Source organism: Lates calcarifer, unplaced genomic scaffold (assembly GCF_001640805.2).
Source record: "Lates calcarifer isolate ASB-BC8 unplaced genomic scaffold, TLL_Latcal_v3 _unitig_1835_quiver_1176, whole genome shotgun sequence".
In the NCBI taxonomy this organism is placed as follows: domain Eukaryota; kingdom Metazoa; phylum Chordata; class Actinopteri; family Centropomidae; genus Lates; species Lates calcarifer.
The window spans coordinates 15,641-37,580 of NW_026115789.1; the positions used below are offsets into that span (position 1 = coordinate 15,641).

Consider the following 21,940-nt stretch of genomic DNA (forward strand, 5'->3'; position numbering starts at 1 on the left):
TTGAAAAGTTGGGGTGTAATCTTCACTTTTGGACACTAACCCCTGCATCAATGAAATATGCAGATTTCTATGCTGTAGCAGTACTGTGATCAATCACAAAAGGAGCTTGAATAATCAGTAAAAGAACGTCACCATGACAAAATCCATAGAAATCTGCTCCAAGAAGGAATACAATGGATATTTAATCCAGCATCTGGCGCTCACCATGGAGGTTCATTGAAGAGACTCATTAAGTCACTTAAAAGAATACTCTGTTCTGTGGTACAAAAACAAGTTCTTGATGATGAGGCCTTGTAAACAGTCTAATGTAAGGTGGAAGCAATAATGACAGATGGACCAATCACTACGGTAACAAATGACTTTGAATGATGTGGAACCTTTAACACCTTATTACCTACTTCTTCTCAAAACTAACCCTGTCATGCCTTCGGGGCTGTTCACTAAGGAGGACCTGTACTCTAGAAGGAGATGGTGACAGGTACAAGATGTAGCAGCTGTTTTCTGGAGGAGATGGGTCAGAGAATACATTCCAATCATGCAACAGAGAAATAAGTGCAATACAGATACAAGGAATTTTCAACCTGGAGACCTCGTTGTTATTGTGGATGATTCTGCTCCCAGAAGGTCCTTGGTTTTAGGATGGATTTTAAAGACCTTAAGTTCACAGTGTTCTAGTTAAAACTATAACCAGTGCTCTATAGAGACCTGTCAGTGAACTGTGTCCACTCCTGTTTAAGGAATTTTGTAATAATGATTACAGTACAAAATGTATTTTTACTGTTAACATTTAAGTTGTACTTGACCAAGGCGGTTTGCCAGCATTGTGAAATGTTGTTGCTGTAATACTTATCAAGAGTGTGTGAGCGTTGGCACACACACCACACAACAGTTTTATTGAGCCATGATGTGTTTTAATTCCAATTTCATGTACTCTTCCAACATCACCGTCATGTTACTGCTGTAACTTAGAGTCCAGTGATACCAACCCCTTCCTCATGTTTTAAGTTCTTTTTATGTCTCATGTGAGCTCGTTCAAATATTGAATTATTCCAAAGTTTCCTCTTCTACTATTCTGCAAAAGCATTGAGAAAATAATTATTAACAAATGGAACAAACTTAGTTCTGAGTTTCTGAAATCTACAATCAACCCTTACTACAGTGCTGAAGAAGGGAACAGAATCTTCAGTCAGTTCAGTTTTAAGCTAAATACATATATGTGTATTTGTAGATGGACAGAGAAGTGTGACATCACTGAGCCTTCTGTAGATATAAGTAGTGAAGCTGTGAGAGTTTGTCAGACTGAAGGAGAAGCAGCAGTTTGTCTCTGTTTCCTCTGAAGGTGAAGACACAAAGTCTCTTCAGTTTGACCTGCAGGTGAGTTCAGACAGGTGAACATCCCACTAGCAGACATCACACATGACTTAGATGTAGAGTGAACACTAATATCATTAGCTCCTCCAGGGTCTCACACAGGTCCTCTGTGATTTTTTAAAAAAAATTAAAATGTCTTAGTCAAAAGCTATATTTCCAAAATAGGTTGAGATAAAGTTTGTGACAGTTTTTTTGATATCACAGTAAATTACACTAAATTTGAATTGCACAGTAAATTTACTGACTGAACTCTGGTTTCTTCTCTTCTTATTTGATTGTGTTTTCATGGCTTCCAGACAGACCCACATCAGGAGTTTGATCACCTCATTTCAGCAGAAACCTGACAATGAAGGTAAGTTGTACTGAAACATCACTCCATAAAGGTGCCTTTTACCATATGCAGAGGGAAACAGTCCTGTCTCTGTATCACACAGAGAGAGGCTGGGACACACAGTAGACCAGTTTGCAGTGGGGACAGTTGATTATTTGCCTGGTGTGGCTACAGGCACTGAGGGCTGCTGGTGACTCTAACAATGCTGTTTGACTTGGTGCACTGAGATTTGACTGCAGCTAAAGAGGAGCATTATATTTACTCAACACTTGAGTCAGAAACGCGAACACAGCAAAAAATGTAGAATAATTCCAACAGCTACATTGGACAAATACAAAACCAGAACATCCACAATTTTACAAGTTGACCTAACGCACAACTTTATGTTTTACGCAGTTTAATTCAGATGATAATCTAACTGTTCTACTCATGTTGCTTTTACACTGTTCAACTTGTTTGTATGAGCTGTAGCTATGTTTGCTCTCTTGGAGAAAGCCCAGGTTTACCACGATGACTCTAGATGAGTCCTGCTGCTTTCATGTTTGCTAATCTTCTCAGAAAGATTCCTGAACCTTTCTCAGTCTGTTTCTGTATGGTCCCTCAGTCCTCAGTTTTCCCACATCATGCCACGAAACTAGAAGTCAACATGATAAAAATGTAAAGGTTTCAAACCTTACTCCAAGTCTAGATGACGACATCTCCTCTGTTCCAGATGATTCCACTCCTCATCCTCCTCTTTGCTCCGCTGTTGATCAGCGGTGGTGATCTCATCCACCCGATGGACTGCAGCGACATCCATAAAGACAAGAGCAAACCCAGTGGAGTGTACACCATCTATCCTGTTGGAGACAGGTCTGCTGTCCAGGTACACTTCACCTGTCTGGGACACATGTGCTTTCATGTTTAGATGATAAAGATGTTGTTCTGAGATGAGTCGTCACCATGTGAAGACACTGATCGTCTCTGACAGCAACACAGTCAACAAGCACAGTTACAAGTGGAGATAGCTTTAGCATCAGCAGCAGTAGTAGTACAGGTTGTAGTACATTTGGATGTAGATTCAGCTGAAGGATCACATTAACTAATGAATGTCTTTGTGTGTAGGTGTACTGTGACATGGAGTCAGTTGGAGGAGGGTGGACGGTGAGTACTTCATCAAGTCTCAGCTGAGTGGTTTTCAGTACAAACACTTCCTGTTGGACTGTCACAATAAATCTCATACCTGTAAAAACACTGTTTTGGAAACATGACCTGTCCCCCAGGTGTTCCAGAGGAGGATGGACGGCTCAGTGAACTTCTACAGGCCCTGGAACCAGTACAAGTTTGGCTTTGGTAGCGCTGCTGGAGAGTACTGGCTCGGTGAGAAACTGATCCAAACAGTCATGAGACTACATTAAACTCAGTGTGATAAAATACAAATATAAAATTCTACTGTGTAAGTCCAGAAACAGGACTGTGACAAAGTTTGTAACTCAAGTCTTCACATCAGTTTTCTTCATCAATCTCAGTGACAAAGTTTTCATTGAATTATGGACAGATCTCAACAAAATGTTAATCTGTACTCAGTTTGTAAATGTGTGTGTGTGTGCAGGTCTTAAAAACATCCACTCCCTGACAAATGAGAGAAAAAACGAGCTGCTGGTCGACATGGAGGACTTTGATGGAAAGAAAGTGTTTGCTCGGTATACCTCGTTCTCTGTTGGTACAGAATGTGACGGATACAAACTGCAAGTGTCTGGATTCATCAATGGAGGGGCGGGTGAGTTAAAAGGAGAAGTTAGAGCACAAGGACACATGAACAGTTGTTACCACTGTCACTGAACAGACAAAGACAGCATGAACAGGACCTGGTGAAGTGGTAGCATAACAGCCAGTAGTCCTACTACTGTAAGTAATGATAACACTTATAACAGTACTTAGAATATAATAAACTTTATCTATATAACACCTTTCAAAGGCCTGCTACATAGTGCTTTACAAGACAAAATGCAAATTAAAGAGAAAAGAAAATGGAACAGTTAAAAATTATAGAGTAATTTAGGAAGGACAAAGAGCAAATGTGCTGCAAATGAGAAAAAACTAACATTTTTAAATGGTTAAAAATGATCAATAAAGAAAACAAAAAGAACCAAGAGAATGATCATGTTTGTTAAATGTTTTTTCAGTTGTGACTTAAATGCTGTAAGAGAAAATTTCAGAACCTAAGCCCTGAGAAGTGGGTCTTTAAGAGGGATCTAAAAGATTAAAACGTACTATTGGTATCATCATTAGTAATGTAATGTGATTATACACCTGTGATTCTGTAGGAGACTCCCTGACTTATCACAGTGGACAGAAGTTCTCCACCTTCGACAAAGACCAGGACTCTTCAAGCTCCAACTGTGCCAAACTCTACCTGGGGGCGTTCTGGTACAAGAGCTGTCACTATGCAAACCCCAACGGTGTTTATCGCTGGGGGGCTGATAGCACTATAAATTATCTTGGAGTGGAGTGGTACTACTGGAAGGGCTGGAACTACTCCCTGAAGACCATCAGCATGAAGATCCGTCCTGTGCAGTAAATCTCCAGGACCAGCAGAATATCAGATGTTGATCTCTTTCTCTCTTTTCTCTCATCTCTGGTGTAATCTCACATAATCAGTAGAATCAAACAGACACATAGACTCTGATCAGATGCTAATAGCTGCATTAACTTCCAACACAGTTTGTTAAAACATGAATCAATAGTTGACATAAACATTTCCAGCTTAGATAAAGTCAGAGTTTGACTGTGTGTGTGAGCAGCTGCTGTGTGTAAAGTCTTGTGTCAAACAGCTGTTGGTGTAGAGAAGTGATTGAACTCTCCTATACTACTCTGGCTCTCCTATACTACTCAGTTTCAACACAACCTTTGGAGGTTTGAACCCTGATGTGAATCATTATCTGCTGGACAATGAAAATAAATCAGAAGCAAAGCAAAAACATGAAGTGACCTGATGTCCTCACTTTGTCCCCTGTGTCTCTCTGTGTGGAGTCTCTGTTGCTTTACCTCCTGATGACACATCACTGCCCTCTACTGGTCACACTGACAAACTACAACTATACCTTCTTCACATTATATCATATTAATACTTAATATTGTGAGAGGTATGAATTCTGGTATTAATTTTAATGTCAATACTCTCTAAACATACACTCAGTTACAAAGAAATGGATTTGGATGGAGTTTCCTCACACTGTCACACAGTTTGTAATGTTCAGATGTGAACTGTATAAAGTTTATAATGAAGTTTAGTTTTTAATTCTGTACAGTCTAGAGACAGACTTTTCCTTTTGACACAGTTTCTTACTGGTTTCCATAATTTATTAGTATTATAGTATTAGTAATTCAGTGAATTTGTCACATGGTCAAAAGAGTTATGAATTTAGTGTAAATTCTTAAAACAGCAAACAGTCCAAGAAATTTGAACAAAACAAAGGATTTCAGTGATAATATGACAACAGATTAAAGTCAGGGAATAAAAGTCTCAGAAGTCACTGAAACATGACTGACTGCAGCCTTAATGTGCAAGATGTGATACACTGATACATATCTGTGGCTAATTTTCAATTTTAAAAGATTTAAAAACAAATGATATGAAAATGTTTACACTGAATACCTGAATTCACCTGAAAGCACCTGATACACCTGGGCACACCAGCAAACATCTGTGTCCACCTGAACACAAGTAAATATCTGTTCATACCTGAGATACCTGTACACACCTGCATCAAAGACCTGAATGCATATACTATTCTAGAACACACCTGAGTCACCTGAATGCACCTAAACACACATGTTCCACCCCCATCACAACTCAACTTCCTTAACGAAAAAAACACAAGAACAGATGGAAAGCACCCCCTCAGGCAGGAAGGGAGAGAACAGCAATAACAGAGAAATCAATACTAATGATAATACAGATATGACCCAGGTTTGGGATCACAGCAAGTTCCGGCTTAAGGAAGCGCTACTTTTCAGTCTACGTCAAGGAAAAGTGGTTATGAAAGACGAATTTCTTGATTATTCAGTCTCAGTGAACCCACCGTATGTTTACACAGGTGTAGACTTCACACAGACCCGCCGAAATCAAGAGCAGTATATGTAGTTATGTTTTTAACTGAAGATGTTTGTGGATGTTCAGTCATTTATTTTATTTTTCATAATAATAATAAATTGAAATAATTGAGAATGGGAGCTGAGAGGAACAGGAGACTGATCACATTTCTGCTTCTCCCAACAGACTGAAGACTCAGGTCGAGGCCAGAACAGTCAGAGGAAAAGTCTTCAAGCAACAAACTCAAAGTTCTTCAGCAACATATTCATGTGGTCAGTTTGATGTATGGACATGATTTAGAGGCCTCTGCTGAACAAAAACTAACTGGAGGACTAACAACAACTGATCTGACAGAAGTTCCTAACATTGTACTAATAATAACAATAAAGCTGATGGCTGAAATGTTTCCATTTATATGTCTGACAGTAAACCAGATCCATGGAGGCCCAATCCTGCAACCCACAGGACCAGACACCATAGGACACTCCCAGAGATCATACAGAACTGAAAGCTGCTGTAGTTGGAGTTTATGAGGCTCCATCTCATCATGTTCAGGTACAGTTAACGTTATTTAATGTTATAATTAATATTATTAACATTAACATTTGTTTGATATTGATTATATGAGTTCAGGTTCCTGGTGGCTCCAAACACTGTTAATATACTGTCGACTCTTCATTCACTCAGAAACACAAACAGTGTAAATCATTGTTTTCAAGCTGGCAGCTTGTTCTCTGCAGTAATATGTCAATAGTACGAACAAGTCTGAACCGTTCTCCATCAGGTCTGCTTCAAAAGTCAGGCTTCAGGTCGAGGTATGGATCTGAAGTAGGAGAAAGGTTAAAGTGTTACTTCAGTTTAAAAAATCTTTTTAGAAAAACATATACAAACATATATTGTGAATTTTGTAATTACAAATATCATTATTATTCACATGTTTTTTTTCAACAAACGTTTGAGGTAGAAACAAAGAAATTAGTTAACATGCTATTAGACATGCTTTTTAAATGACACATGGGTTTTGGTAACAGGAGTGAGAAACAAGAAACTGTCTTCTGCTTTGAAACCTATAAAAAATTAAAAACAGTTGCTGAAATCGACCATAACACATTCTGAATAGTGTGTGTGTGAATATGTGTGTTACTAGAGTTGCAAGAAGCAAATTGAGAGAGAGAAAACCTCTCTTCATTTATCTAACTTATTAAAGAACGAGCTCTGAACTCACAGGTGAAGTCAGTTGAAAACGTTCTACAGTTACTCACAGCCCTCAGGTTGATGTGCAAGTGGCCCTCTACCTCAAAAACAGAAAATCTTGTCTCTTATAGCTCCTATAGTCAATGCCTTTTTGGCTGAGATACAGAATACCACAACAAATAATGATGCAATTAGTGTTGCAAAAGGAATATTTTGCAACACTAGTGATCATACAATGTCATTATGTCTTTATAACTCCCGCAGGGGTTAATCATCACTGTACAACACAAGAATTCATAGACATTTTTTTTAAATTCACATTTTCTATAGTACTGTGCACTGTCTTAGGCCACCAATAGCTTTGTTGTTTTAGCAAAGTTTTAATGACCACCCTTGTTTATTTTCTGTGTCTTTATTAAGATACAAACTGAAAATACAGGAGATATGTACACAGAATTTTAAAAAAAAAATCAGAACAAAACGGCTTCTACAGGCAAAAGCACATATTGAACTCTTTTGAGGAGACTGTCTTGAGGTTTTCTGAAGTGATCATCTGGTATATTATATTAGGCTTCTTTTAGCACTTCCCAGATTTGCCTTTTATGTCTTTCTCTGTCCAGGTGATCCCATACTGCCTCTATAATATTCAGGTCTAGACTCTGTGGAGGCCAGTTCATGACTGTCTGTGTTTTATCAGCTGTTCTTCTCTCCAAATATGATTGCACTTGAATACCACATCTTGAGTATCCAGTTTGTTTGTGGATTTCCCTTTGAGAGTGGCCTGGCTGATGCAAAACAATGTCTGTCAAATTCTGTGATCCATGGCATTGAAAGGTGGTCTTATATTTCCAAGTTTCAAATGAGTTAAACTTATACATGTGTAGGTAATGCTCAAGCATGTCTTGCACAAACCTGGTGTAATATGCCCTTTTCACAGCAGTCATTTGGACATGAAATAGTAGGACAAATACAGGTGTTAGCAATGACATTAATTAGGGTTCCTTTCCATTTAGATTCAAGAGAGCCAGGTTAGTGCTACTTTTTTCTGTTTGAATACTGCATACACATTTCCTGTATTTCCTGATTGTATTCTAATAAAGAGAGAAATAATTATATATGACCATTATAGTATTGCTAAAACAACAAATTTAATGGATCTAAAGACCTGCACAGTATTGTATCTTTTGGAAACATTTGGATGGCCTCTCTGATTTCAGAAGGTTAAAAATTATTTTAGATGATTATACTGAATCTTTCTGAGTTTATAAGCCACATGAATTCCACTGTATATCCTTCTCATGACCTTGAGAATGTGGAGGCTGCTGCTTCATTGCAACAGTTTTTAGTTTGTAGTTTGCTTATTGTGCAAACAAGAAAAGTTTCCACATGTTCACTCAACAATTTCAACAAAAACTTGTGTAAGCAGTTTTTTTTTTTTTTAGCAAAAACAGATTGACTCCTTTTCTGTTCTACTTGCCAACAAACAAACTTTTCACCCTGATTACAGTTTTAACCAGTGGCATCAGTAAACCGTATTTCTATTGACCAACTCAAAAACCCTCTTGTAAACCAGTACCACCACAATTTGCCAGAGTGAGAGTATGAAAGGAAAACCTCAAATGTCAGCTGAAAACCACAAATTTATGCAGGTGGTATCAAGTGTGACCTGAAAGTGCCACTTCGTAATAGTGATGTCATCATGCCCAACAACTACCATCTGAACCCTGAGGTCATTACCTTGCTTAGAAATTCATAAAGATGATGCCTGTGCGGAAGAGTACAAGGCTTTCATGAAAGATGCAATTTCCCAGGGTCATGCAGAGAAGGTGCCATCAAAGGATCATCACTCAACAAGCAGACTTGGCCAACTCTCTTCTAGGTGTCCTGCTGAGGTTCTACCAGGAACAGATTGCAATCATGACAGATGAATGGATGTCCCACCAAGTTCAAGATCATGAGGAGGATTCAAACTTCCTGAGATTTCTGTGGTGGCCAGATGGTGACACAAGCCAAAGTTTAGAACAATATCGAATGAAAATGCACCTGTCCAGGGCCATCTATTCCCCAAGCTGTACTAATTTTGTTCTGCAAAAAACTGTAGTTAGACAGACAATTTGATGCAATCACAGTTGACACCATTAAACCAAATGTTTATGTTGATGACTGCCCTAAATCCATAGCAACAGAGAGAGAAGCTTGTCAAGAATCTCAGTGAACTGTGTGCTAAAGGAGGATTTAAACTAACAAAGTGGGTTAGCAATAGCCATGTTGTCCTGGCTGCTATGCCAGAGGAACACAAAGCCAAGCACATTAGAAACCTGGACCTGGGCAGAGAAAAGCCACCTGTGGAAAGGGCTCTTGGGATGTTTTGGAATATTGAAAATGACACATTTGGATTCCAGATTACAATCAGAAACAGGTGTCTCACCAGATGAGCTATACTTTCTACTGTTAGGACATTTTATGACCTGCTAGGTCTTGCTGCCCCCTGTGTACTAAAAGCAAAACAGATTCTCAGAGATCTTTGCAAGGCTAAGTGTGGATGGGATACAACCATCCCTGGTGAAGTCTCCAAACCATATGAAAAATGGTTGACTGAACTGGGACAACTTAAGCATTTCAAGGACAGCAGATGTCTGAATCTTGGGGATTTTGGCCAAGTGGAAATAATACAGTTGCACACTTTTGTGATGCAACTGCATTAAAGTGAGGTTGGACCACTTTGAAAAGTTGGGGTGTAAACTTCACTTGCCTTACTAGCCATGAAGGTCCTTGGTTTTAGGATGGATTTTAAAGACCCTAAGTTCACCGTGTTCTAGTTAAAACTATAACCAGTGCTCTACAGAGACCTGTCAGTGAACTGTGTCCACTCCTGTTTAAGGAATTTTGTAATAATGATTACAGTATCAAAATATGTTTGTACTGTTAACATGTAAGTTGTACTTGACCAAGGCAGTTTGTCGGCATTGTGAAATGTTGTTGCTGTAATACTTATCAAGAGTGTGTGAGCCTTATATTCATCTGTTGATGTTGGACTGTTTGTTTTAAACTAAATACATATATGTGTATTTGTAGATGGACAGAGAAGTGTGACATCACTGAGCCTTCTGTAGATATAAGTAGTGAAGCTGAGAGAGTTTGTCAGACTGAAGGAGAAGCAGCAGTTTGTCTCTGTTTCCTCTGAAGGTGAAGACACAACATCTCTTCAGTTTGACCTGCAGGTGAGTTCAGACAGGTGAGCATCCCACCAACAGACATCACACATGACTTAGATGTAGTGTGAACATTAATATCATCAGCTCCTCCAGGGTCTCACACAGGTCCTCTGTGATTTTTACAAATCAAAATGTCTTGGTCAAAAGCTATATTTCCAAAATAGGCTGAGATAAAGTTTGTGGCTGATTTTTGATATCGCAGTAAATTGCACTAAATTTAAATTGCACAGTAAATTTACTGACTGAACTCTGGTTTCTTCTGTTCTTATTTGACTGTGTTTTCATGGCTTCCAGACAGATCCACATCAGGACTTTGATCACCTCATTTCAGCAGAAACCTGACAATGAAGGTAAGTTGTACTGAAACATCACTCCATAAAGGTGCCTTTTACCATATGCAGAGGGAAACAGTCCTGTCTCTGTATCACACAGAGAGAGGCTGGGACACACAGTAGACCAGTTTGCAGTGGGGACAGTTGATTATTTGCCTGGTGTGGCTACAGGCACTGAGGGCTGCTGGTGACTCTAACAATGCTGTTTGACTTTGTGCACTGAGATTTGACTGCAGCTAAAGAGGAGCATTATATTTACTCAACACTTGAGTCAGAAACGCGAACACAGCAAAAAAGGTGGAAAAAGTCCAACAGCTACATTGGACAAATACAAAACCAGAACATCCACAATTTTACAAGTTGACCTAACGCACAACTTTATGTTTTACACACAGTTTAATTCAGATGATAATCTAACTGTTCTACTCATGTTGCTTTTACACTGTTCAACTTGTTTGTATGAGCTGTATCTATGCTTGCTCTGTGGAGAAAGCCCAGGTTTATCACAATGACTCTAGATGAGTCCTGCTGCTTTCATGCTAATCTTCTCAAAGATTCCTGAACCTTTCTCACACTGTTTCTGTATGGTCCCTCACTCCTCAGTTTTCCCACATCATGCCACGAAAACTAGAACTCAACATGATAAAAATGTAAAGGTTTCAAACCTTACCCCAAGTCTAGATGACGACATCTCCTCTGTTCCAGATGATTCCACTCCTCATCCTCCTCTTTGCTCCGCTGTTGATCAGCGGTGATGCGCTCACCTACCCGATGGACTGCAGCGACATCCACAAACAAAACCAGAGCAAACCCAGTGGAGTGTACACCATCTATCCTGTTGGAGGAAGGTCTGCTGTCCAGGTACACTTCACCTGTCTGGGACACATCTGCTTTCATGTTTAGATGATAAAAATGTTGTTCTGAGATGAGTCGTCACCATGTGGAGACAATGATCGTCTCTGACAGCAACACAGTCAACAAGCACAGATACAAGTGGATATAGTTTTAGCATCAGCAGCAGTAGTAGTACAGGTTGTACTACATTTTGATGTAGATTCAGCTGAAGGATCACATTAACTAATGAATGTCTTTGTGTGTAGGTGTACTGTGACATGGAGTCAGTTGGAGGAGGGTGGACGGTGAGTACTTCATCAAGTCTCAGCTGAGTGGTTTTCACTACAAACACTTCCTGTTGGACTGTCACAATAAATCTCATACCTGTAAAAACACTGTTTTGGAAACATGACCTGTCCCCCAGGTGTTCCAGAGGAGGATGGACGGCTCAGTGAACTTCTACAGGCCCTGGGACCAGTACAAGTTCGGCTTTGGTAGCGCTACTGGAGAGTACTGGCTCGGTGAGAAACTGATCCAAACAGTCATGAGACTACATGAAACTCAGTGTGATAAAATACAAATATAAAACTCTACTGTGTAAATCCAGAAACAGGACTGTGACAAAGTTTGTAACTCAAGTCTTCACATCAGTTTTCTTCATCAATCTCAGTGACAAAGTTTTCATTGAATTATGGACAGATCTCAACAAAATGTTAATCTGTACTCAGTTTGTAAATGTGTGTGTGTGTGCAGGTCTTAAAAACATCCACTCCCTGACAAATGAGAGAAAAAACGAGCTGCTGGTCGACATGGAGGACTTTGATGGAAAGAAAGTGTTTGCTCGGTACTCCTCGTTCTCTGTTGGTACAGAATGTGACGGATACAAACTGCAAGTGTCTGGATTCATCGATGGAGGGGCGGGTGAGTTAAAAGGAGAAGTTAGAGCACAAGGACACATGAACAGTTGTTACCACTGTCACTGAACAGACAAAGATAAACCAGCTTTGAGTCTACAGACAGATCTGAGGTCCACCCAGACCCCAGTTTATAAAAGAGTCGTTCAGTCGGATAAAGTTCTGTACTGAAGTTCTGTACTCTGTAATGATCATTTCAGGAGCACTGAAAGCTGCTGGGAGTAGAATTATTTCTGTGATAGAGCCACTTAGAGTGAAAATGTTTCAGTCCTACACATGAGGAGCTTTCAGCTGAGCTTTAGTATCTGATCTGAGCTCAGACTCTGACGTCTAGAAGTTGAGTTGTTGAAGCAGCTCTGAAAGCTGCAGTAGTAACAGCAGTAACAGGACCTGGTAAAGTGGTAGCACTGTAAGTAATGATAACACTTACAGTAGTTAGAATATAATAATCTATATAACACCTTTCAAAGGCCAGCTACAAAGTGCTTTACAAGACAAATCCAAATTAAAGACAAACAAAAGAAAACAAAACAATTAAAAATTATAGCAAAGCAATTTAGGAGGGAAAAAAGAGTATATGTGCTGCAAATGAGAAAAAACAAACATTTTTAAATGGTTAAAAATAATCAATAAAGAACTAAAAGAACCAAGAGAATGACCATGTGTGTTAAATGTTTTTTCAGTAGTGACTTAAATGTTGTAAGAGAAAATTTCAGTAATGTGATTATACACCTGTGATTCTGTAGGAGACTCCCTGAGTTATCACAATGAACAGAAGTTCTCCACCTTCGACAAAGACCAGGACTCTTCAAGCTCCAACTGTCCCAAAATACGTCTGGGGGCGTTCTGGTACAAGAGCTGTCACTATGCAAACCCCAACGGTGTTTATCGCTGGGGGGCTGATGACAGTATAGATTATCTTGGAGTGGAATGGTACTACTGGAAGGGCTGGAACTACTCCCTGAAGGCCATCAGCATGAAGATCCGTCCTGTGCAGTAAATCTCCAGGACCAGCAGAATATCAGATGTTGATCTCTTTCTCTCTTTTCTCTCATCTCTGGTGTAATCTCACATAATCAGTAGAATCAAACAGACACATAGACTCTGATCAGATGCTAATAGCTGCATTAACTTCCAACAGTTTGTTAAAACATGAATCAATAGTTGACATAAACATTTCCAGCTTAGATAAAGTCAGAGTTTGACTGTGTGTGTGAGCAGCTGCTGTGTGTAAAGTCTTGTGTCAAACAGCTGTTGGTGTAGAGAAGTGATTGGACCGGTGGCTCTCCTATACTACTCAGTTTCAACACAACCTTTGGTGGAGGTTTGAACCCTGATGTGAATCATTATCTGCTGGACAATGACAATAAATCAGAAGCAAAGCAAAAACATGAAGAGACCTGATGTCCTCACTTTGTCCTCTGTGTCTGTCTGGTTCTCTGTTGCTTTACCTCCTGATGACACATTGCTGCCCTCTACTGGTTACACTGACAAACTACAACTATACCTTCTTCACATAATACACATATTCATACCTAATATTCTGAGAGGTATGAATACTGGTATTAATAGTCATTTTGATGTTAATACTCTCCAAACATAAACTCAGTTACAAAACCAGATCTTTTTTTCAAATTCAGAAATGGAATTGGATGGAGTTTCCTCTTGACTGTTACAGCAATTTCCACAATGTCAAATAAACCAATAAAACAAATCTAAATTTCACCACAGGAGGCAACTGCAGCCTCAGCCCTGCTTGATCCGGAACTGGTTACTGGAAACGTTAATCGTCTTTTGAACAAGATGCTGATTTGGACCAATGGCCCCTAACCAGCAGACCCAAAAGAACCTGAGAGAACAGGTAAGGGAGACACAGAGTCACATGGGAAGTCCTTGGGCTGTAAACTGTTCATTCAACTGTGCAACATATCACATGCAGTTATTTTAATCAATGGTCCCTGATACATATTGATGTGTCATGAATAAGCTAAATAATGTGCAGACTGGTCTTGATGTGATAGCTCCTCCATGTTCTAAAAGGAGTTAGCAACTATCGCACACACTTTTAGGTTCCAGATGTTTCTACACATATGATCAAATACAAGGAGCTTTATCTGATCCCAGATCAGTTCAACCACTGAGTGACTTCTGCAGGTGAGGGAGTTAAACTGTTATTGTTGTTACTAAATTGCTAATAGTCAGTGATATGGAAGACATTAATTTATTTCCTTTAGTTTGATGTGTCTGTCCTCACTGCCTCCTGAAGCAGCTCAGAATCTGATAGATGGTATCAAGCGCTTTGTACATCTCATCTGCTTTTTTGGCTCCTGGAATAACAAGAAGTTAAAATCAGAAATTCAACTCTTTCAAAAAAAGGATGATAGAATCAGGAAAGGACACAAATGAGGGGATTTTAGATGACAGGATAGTGCAATGGGTGTTCAAATATCAAAATAATCTCATAAAGGAACACTAGAACTACATAGAAGACTTGAACCTGCTCAGGGATGGCACATCACCTGAAGGGCCCCCTAGAACTTCCTCAACAACAGCAGTATCGTCAGGACCTCTAAAATCTCTTAAATAACACTAGGTCCACCTAAAAGGACCACTAATAGCTCTCTGGTGATCGATAGAACCACCCAAAGGAAAACTGGAAGTCCCTGGTGACTTCTAAAACCTCTTAAAAGAACACCACAACTAACTAAAGAACCTCTAGAAGCTCATCAGTTATTCTAAGAGCAATTTACAGGATCCCTTAAACCTAATCAAAAGCATTAGAACTACCCAAATGGACACTAACACTAGAAGAAACACAGATGGGACCTCTACAACTCCCAGGATGCCTAGAATCTCCTCAGTGCCCACTAGAACTTCCTCACAGGCCCCTAAAACCTCCAAACATACTACTACCCCAGACTCAAATGCAGCACAATTACCGCTCAGTGTCAACCTCCCTGATGCAAAAATGGTCGCGGTGATGCCAGGAATCACACTGCAGAAGAGGCCAGGAAACAGCTCTGGTTCATAACTGTGGAGGGTGAAAAACCCACAAAACCTGACTTAGTATCTGATGATTCTGATCCAGATGCGTTCAGATGGAAGGCTCATGTGAACTCAGCAACAGTGTCCAGACCTGCAGTGCTGATGGTGGGCTAGCATCAGTCGCTCCAGACTGACTGGGAAGGTGCTGCAGGTGGCCACCAAGTTCTGGATCTTAAAGTTCAGGAAGGAGACAGGAAAGCCGAGCCTCTGCACAATGCGAGCATACCTCCTAGTCGCCACCCGTGACTGATCCTCACTGCTCAAACATAAAGAGGTGAAAGGTGCTCGTATACTGTCCTGAAAACTGTCTTGTAGCCTTAAAGTCACTGAGGATGAGTACAGGCTGACAGGCAGACAGACCTGTTGGCTCCAGAACAAACAATATTTCCAGATTCGTAGATTGTTGCTGTGGTACGTGGCTCACGGATCCTCATGATGAGCCCCCTGAAAGTCTGAAACACAAGAGGAAATTGAGAGGTAAATAAATAAAATAATAATAACTAGAAAAAACATGTAGACCTGTTGAATATAGAGCCAGAAGCTAGTTCTCTGAAAGACTGGAGGACAGGATTATTATGAAAACTCACACTTGAATGAATTTCTCTCTACATGCTTAATATTAACAGTTGCATACTGGACATGATAAATTCAGTGTAGTACGTGACAAAAGATTGATTAACTGACTGCTTGTTATGGATTTGACAAAGAGAAATGTATTAAGAAGTCACAACCCTACAAACTGACAGAAACATCCTACGTTGATATTTCTGTACCTTTGGTTTGTACTCAACATTCCTCGCTTTGTGAGCAATTATGTTTAGGTCCAGACGACAGCCCAGCTTCACTGTAGCGATGACGTTCCTGCACACAAACACACTGGACGTTGTCTTTTACAATAACATATGAATGTTGTGTTAACACCCACAGATTTACTAAGGGGAGTTTTAAAGCTACAGCACAATCGTCTAATAGAAACAGGAGGATAATGTGATATGATCAGAAACTCCAGAACTCTTGTTTCCAATGTCTTGAAGCTGAACTTTTATCATTTACAAAAAGTCCCTTAAGTTCTCAGAAAAATTATTATTATTATTATTATTATTATTATTATTATTATTGAAAAGTCATCTGATGAGGAAGACTGTGATAAAACTGAAAGCTCCAGAACAAGTTTGTTTTGTTGTGACCTACTGTATCTTCACAGGCATCATGGAGGTCGTGGGACAAATGCAGGAGCCCCTCTGCTCCAGCAGGGATAACACACCTGGGACCTCGGACACTTGTGTGGAATTCTGGGAGCTGTAGTCCAGACAGGTGCAGTTCAGGCCAGTTCTGGTGTCATTCTCTGCTGTTTGTCTGGTGTCATCTGAAGCAAACCAAAGACCATCAGCTTTGCAGAACCTTATCTCCTCTTCTTTGAGGAGACTCTGATAAGGTTTATGTCAAGTGGTAAATCCAGACTCTAGGCTTTAACCCTCCAGAGTACAGGTACAGCTTTCTATGCATTTATTCTTGTATTTGTTTGACCCTTTTTAAACTTACCCCATATGTATGGTGTCCTTCTATTTGGGGTAATTTTTTTAAAATTCAAGTTTCACCAGAAGTATTGGGATGGGGTTGCAGAAAATCACTGAGTGGTGTCTCGTGAAAAATCCATAAATTCAGAAACCAGAACATGTAGCCTTTATTTAACACAAGCTAAGCAATAATTTTTTCATTTAAAAAAGTCTTAGGCTGCCAAGAACCCAAAACACAAGGAAAAATGATACATGCATTATGTAAATAGACATAAATCTTTATAAATATTTTTATTATGTTCAAGATCATAAAAAAATTTCATTATTTTTACATAAGAAAATACAACAGGGCAATCTAAGAAATAAAACTGCCTTTTTCATTGAAACTTTTTGACTGACCTTAATACATATGCAATTTTCATTTATTTATTTTGTAATTATTTTCCTTTCAGTTGATTTCTTTATCTGTGACTTCTGTATTTGTATAATATTTTTGTGTGCTCATCAATGCACCTTGTGTGTAGCTGCTGAATGATTTCTGAATATCTGTTGATACGCTTCAGTGGATACAACCCCAGTTTTTGGATCATCAGTGTTGTACCTGTGTTTTTCTGTCTGGTCTCGTACGGTGTCAGAAGCTCATCAGGCAGTAAGCTGAGACACAGCTCCTCCTCTTCAGTCAACTCCTCCTCATCCTCCACCTTCGAGGAGTCCTGCAGTGAGATTCAATGACTTACACCACCTACAGATCAGAACCTAAAGGAGGTCCAGTGAAATTCTGTTTTTACTGTCAGCAACCCCCATGTTCAGATTCAGACCAACACTGAATGTCTCCTGTATCTGTTTTGCATCAACTGTTGCTTTCACTTAGAGAGTGAGTTTTAATTTTAGAACTACTTTCTGAAGAAGTATAGTCCCAGGAACTTTACTCGTTGGCAAGTCTGAGGCCTGTGGATTATTCAGAGCAGGTCATTTAGCCAAACTGACCCTTTAACATCTTTTTCTCTCTACATAGTGAGGATGAGCTGCAGCCTGTACTCACATTTGCAATGAGGTTATCAAAGAACTGTTCCAACGCAGCTTCATCCATGACTAAGGAATACTTCCAGGACCACTCAGGGACCTGGTTCTGATCAATGAGTAAACAAACTACCATTAAACTGAAGTTATTATGTATGATCAGCTGACTCTAGGAGGTCATGTGTACAATATCTGTTTATATTCAAGTGGGTTAAGTAATCAATGAGAACTCTGTTGCTAGGTGACTGAGACGTTGCTTCTTTCAAAATAAGTGAGCGATTTAGTGTTTTTTATGAACAGACTGTGAATTCTCTGAAAAATTCCTCTTATGATGCTGTTAAACAGACTTTTGTTGAAAGCTCTTTGAATAACCTTGTGTCTGAGTGGTGCAGTTTAAATAAACTTTCCTTGACTCACACTGTGTGTATGTCATTGTTGGTACAGTACAAATTTCCAAAATTGCTTTTTTGAGCTTTAATTACAGCGCCGCCATCTGTCCGATCAGACTTATGTTTTCTAGGGAAGCACATGCACATTATCTCCAGTTATTAGACCAGCAGAAAAATACTGATGATAATAACAGGGGTGAAAAATTTCCAGTAAGTTTCTGGAAAATTTTTAGAAACTTTCCACAAAAGATGGGGAATTTGGAAATATTCCCAGTTGGAAACTCTCCACAGGAATTAACAGAAATACATGAATATTAACAAAACTATGGAAATGTAAGGGAATTAACAGGAATTTACAGGAAATTATGGGTAATTTATACAGTTAAGCTAGCTAGCACCATGATAGCTATTCTCTTAAATTGTCAATGAAATACTGATAGCTAGCTAGTTCAACTGAATTTGTATTAAATCTGGTTGTTTTAACTGAGAATGCTGCAAGATCTTTTTTTCAACTACAGTAAAGTTCCCTGTTATAGGCTAACCTGCAATCTTGCAAATTTCCAGTTTATTCCTGTTAATTCCCATAGAAGGTTTCCAACTTTGAAAATTCCTGGAATTTTGGAACCCTAATGATGATAGATAATCATGATGATGAATTTTTCTGCAGCTGTTTGATTTCCACCACAGGTGCATCTGAAAAGCTGCAGATAAAACGTGTAACCATCAGCCTAAGTTCTGGAGGACAGGTGCTCAGATATATCATGGACACATCCAAACATGGTGGTGGAAGAATACCCCCGCCCTGCAGGGGGGTAGACACCAGTCAGAAGTGTTGGGAACCATCATCAGTTGAAATGATGAGTAGTCTCTGAGCACAGTGAGTCTTATTTCTGCTGAGGCCTGGATGTTTATCCAAACTGCAGATAATTACACTGCCGGCTTCTTAACAACATAAACAGCCTCCTTCCTGTCTGCAGTTATCTCTCTGCCTCCAAACATCAAGGACTTCTTCTTCTTTTTTATCATCAGAGAAACTAAAAACCCCTCAAGTCCTGAGGAGGTGGAGGAGGCTGTTTGCAGAGGTTGGGTTCATCTCTTCCTGTTATGTTCCACAGATACTTCACATGATTATTTCCATTTTTGGGAGATTTTCCTTCTGCTACATTTCACAGGGTTCATTCTTGTTTTTCCTCCACCCTTCCCTCTGTCCTTCCTCCTTTCCTTTATCCATTCACTTTCCATTTTTTCCTCTGCTTTCCCCCCTTTTATTGGTCCCTTTCCATTTCCATTCCTTCCATTTACTCTTCCCTTCATTTCTACATAATTTATTCCCATTTTTCCTTTGCCTTCCTGCTTTCTATTTCTTTTCCTCTCCCCTCTGTTCATCCTGCTTCTTCATTTTTTCCTTTGCTTTTTCTTTTCCCATTACTTCTTTTCTTTCATTAATCTCTTTCCATTTTCCCTTCCCTCTTTCCTATTTTAATAACCCCCCCCCCCTGTTTTTCTGCAGCTGAAATACTACTATTTATAATAATAACAATAATAATGATGATGGTATCAGCTTGTTTTTTCACCCAGTATTAAATCGAAACTGCAGTACTTTTACTCTGAATACTTGATTACATTTCGGTTCTAATACTTGTTGTTTCCTCCGCAGAGGGTGTGAGGACGTGTTGACCACTTCTTCCGCTCCTTCTCGGCCTCTAATTGGCCTCCTCTGAGTGAGAGTGGGAACAGTATTGAGGCCCGGCCCCGGCTCCAGATGTGGGACTGGGTGCGGTGCAGTTAAACCGCAGTGAAATCTGAGCCCGCTCCGGCCTGCCTCTCTGTATTTTGGGATGTTTTACATGGGGCAGGACAAAGACACGTTACCAGGCGGGAGCCCAGTCTGAGCAGATGTTCCTGCCCTGGGAAAAGAAGAAGAAGAAGAAAGAGAAGAAGCGACGTTATTTGTGCAGAAGAAGAAGACGGTACAGTTTCCTCCTGCTGCGAGTCCTGTGTTTGAAGCTCAAACGATTTAACGGATTAATTACTGCAGTGAGGGAAGGACAGCTGACTGGATGCGTTTTAATACTAAACCGAAACCGACGTTTTGAAGGACAGAGTTTGTGCTGGTAGGTTTGATGAGTGAAAGTTTTCCTGTGTTTTTGACTGATGTGTTGCTTCTGATTAACCAAGGCAACACAGCAGCCACGTGTGGCTCTCTGCACTTTAACAGGAGGAGGAGGAGGCTCAGCTGAGTCCATATCCGAGGATAATGTCAGTTAAAACCATCAGGTTACTATGGCAATACCATCTCTACCTAGTTACCAGCTGTTAACCAGCCTAACCTGCAGCTGATACCTGGATAACCAGTTAACTCAACTGACAAGGTGTTGTCTCCAGGGCAGGCAGGTGAAGAAGTAATGAACAAGCTAATATTAGAAGCCTGCAAACAAATTAACAAGTTAATGTTACGAGCTAGCAATTGACTAACTAATTAATGCAAAGCACCAACTAACTAACAGGTTTAAGTTTCCAGTCAGCTACCAGTTAACTAACTAGCTAATGTAACCAGCTAGATATCATCAAAATAAAAAGCTGCTCACCAACTTAATTACCTAATGTTACCAACTTATATGTCGCCAGTAAGGTACCAACTAACTAACCTATATTTACCAGCCAACCAACGAAACTAACGTGGTGATGTTTCCAAGTAAACTAGCTACCTACTAGCTTAACTAACAAGTTAATGTAATGTTAGCCGACCATGTAATGAACTAACTAATTATGTGAGCTACATACCAATTTACAAATATTACAGTAACTAACACAAACTATCCAGGCAGCTAACCAAAGAACTAACCAGTTATTGTTAGTCAACATTTAGTGGTTAAACTGACTGAACTCAGTTGAACTCACTGAATTCATATAGGATGACTCTGATTGGACAATCTGCGCGGAAGCTGGACTGTTGGACTGTTGTGTTGTTGTGTACCACCTGTATGTTTGTGTTCAGATTGTTACCTGACCCGCCTATCACCTATCACCCCCGATCCTTCACAGATATGGCTGAAGATGTCTGTGGATTCTGATAACTCCTGTGTTTTGCTGTCATCGCGAGACTCCAGGACGTCCTGCGTCTTCCAAACAGCTGATGAGAAAGATGATCTCCCGGGAGTGGGGAGGAGAGGTAACGGACTCTGAACAACCACTGACAGATTTACGATGTTCAGATCGATCGTTGCTTCCTTCTCCTACTTACTATGTTTTCTGAGCATCTGTCTCATTCTGCTTCCTGATCTGCTCTGAAGATGATCGGAGCCACCCGATAAATATTAAACATGTTGAATATTTCCGATCAGAAATCATGTTGTCCTGGGTGTCCTGGGGGGGACACCGGGCAGACCCTAGCATGCTCTCGATAGCCAATCAGGAAGCAGCTGAGTGAAGATGGAAACACAATAATAACCAAGAGACGTCATCGTCCGCCATGTTTGTTTTCTCTGACATGGTCACATGTCGAGCTGTGAGAGTCCAGACTCTGGTTGTTGTGGTGACTCTGTTAGTGTGTGGTGTGGCTGTGTTGGTCTTCTCTCTGCATATCACACACTATAAGAACACAACTGTGAAATCTGACATTATCTGTCAATGTGTGTGTGATCTCTCACATTTTCTACATCAGTTAAGATTTTAAAAACCTGTTAGTGTGAGTCAGGCTTTA

The 21,940-nt window shown here is 39.9% G+C and overlaps 3 protein-coding genes across 8 annotated transcripts; 2 read left to right on the plus strand and 1 right to left on the minus strand.

Annotated features, from left to right (window-relative positions):
* Positions 1–1,245: 1,245 nt before the first annotated feature.
* LOC108890934 (microfibril-associated glycoprotein 4-like) lies at positions 1,246–4,396 on the plus strand. Its single transcript, XM_018688016.2, has 7 exons — positions 1,246–1,374; positions 1,668–1,723; positions 2,415–2,567; positions 2,807–2,845; positions 2,965–3,061; positions 3,294–3,461; positions 4,009–4,396. The coding sequence occupies exons 2-7, from the start codon at positions 1,718–1,720 to the stop codon at positions 4,260–4,262; spliced, it is 717 nt and encodes a 238-aa protein (XP_018543532.1). The 5' UTR covers positions 1,246–1,374; positions 1,668–1,717; the 3' UTR covers positions 4,263–4,396.
* On the plus strand, positions 1,296–13,661 carry LOC108890935 (microfibril-associated glycoprotein 4). Of its 6 annotated transcripts, none has more exons than XM_051067630.1 (7): positions 1,296–1,374; positions 10,481–10,536; positions 11,224–11,379; positions 11,619–11,657; positions 11,777–11,873; positions 12,106–12,273; positions 13,013–13,661. In XM_051067630.1, the coding sequence occupies exons 2-7, from the start codon at positions 10,531–10,533 to the stop codon at positions 13,264–13,266; spliced, it is 720 nt and encodes a 239-aa protein (XP_050923587.1). In that variant the 5' UTR covers positions 1,296–1,374; positions 10,481–10,530; the 3' UTR covers positions 13,267–13,661. The 6 variants fall into 6 exon arrangements, with proteins under 6 accessions (XP_050923587.1, XP_050923586.1, XP_018543533.1 ...); XM_051067629.1 differs by having other exon boundaries at positions 1,299–1,388; XM_018688017.2 differs by lacking the exon at positions 1,296–1,374 and adding an exon at positions 10,037–10,192.
* An 806-nt stretch (positions 13,662–14,467) lies between these two features.
* Positions 14,468–18,250, minus strand: LOC108890933 (uncharacterized). The gene is made up of 8 exons (XM_018688013.2): positions 17,871–18,250; positions 17,430–17,541; positions 16,503–16,677; positions 16,085–16,172; positions 15,672–15,763; positions 15,403–15,567; positions 15,206–15,297; positions 14,468–14,593 (listed from the first exon to the last, which is right to left on the minus strand). Exons 1-8 carry the CDS (start codon positions 17,982–17,984, stop codon positions 14,517–14,519), a joined length of 915 nt encoding a protein of 304 aa, XP_018543529.2. The 5' UTR covers positions 17,985–18,250; the 3' UTR covers positions 14,468–14,516.
* Between the last annotated feature and the right edge of the window lie 3,690 nt (positions 18,251–21,940).

What these genes read in the sequence shown, in the direction of transcription:
- LOC108890934 (XM_018688016.2), top strand. An exon ending in GAGACAGGTCTGCTGTCCAG is followed by an intron (nt 2,568 to 2,806) that starts GTACACTTCACC and finishes CTTTGTGTGTAG; the next exon opens with GTGTACTGTGACATGGAGTC. An exon ending in CAGTTGGAGGAGGGTGGACG is followed by an intron (nt 2,846 to 2,964) that starts GTGAGTACTTCA and finishes CCTGTCCCCCAG; the next exon opens with GTGTTCCAGAGGAGGATGGA.
- LOC108890935 (XM_051067630.1), top strand. An exon ending in GAGGAAGGTCTGCTGTCCAG is followed by an intron (nt 11,380 to 11,618) that starts GTACACTTCACC and finishes CTTTGTGTGTAG; the next exon opens with GTGTACTGTGACATGGAGTC. An exon ending in CAGTTGGAGGAGGGTGGACG is followed by an intron (nt 11,658 to 11,776) that starts GTGAGTACTTCA and finishes CCTGTCCCCCAG; the next exon opens with GTGTTCCAGAGGAGGATGGA.
- LOC108890933 (XM_018688013.2), bottom strand. Translation starts at nt 17,984, where the DNA reads ATGGTAGTTTGTTTACTCATTGATCAGAACCAGGTCCCTGAGTGGTCC. An exon ending in GACCAGACAGAAAAACACAG is followed by an intron (nt 16,678 to 17,429) that starts GTACAACACTGA and finishes GGTTTGCTTCAG; the next exon opens with ATGACACCAGACAAACAGCA. An exon ending in GCCCACCATCAGCACTGCAG is followed by an intron (nt 15,298 to 15,402) that starts GTCTGGACACTG and finishes CACCCTCCACAG; the next exon opens with TTATGAACCAGAGCTGTTTC.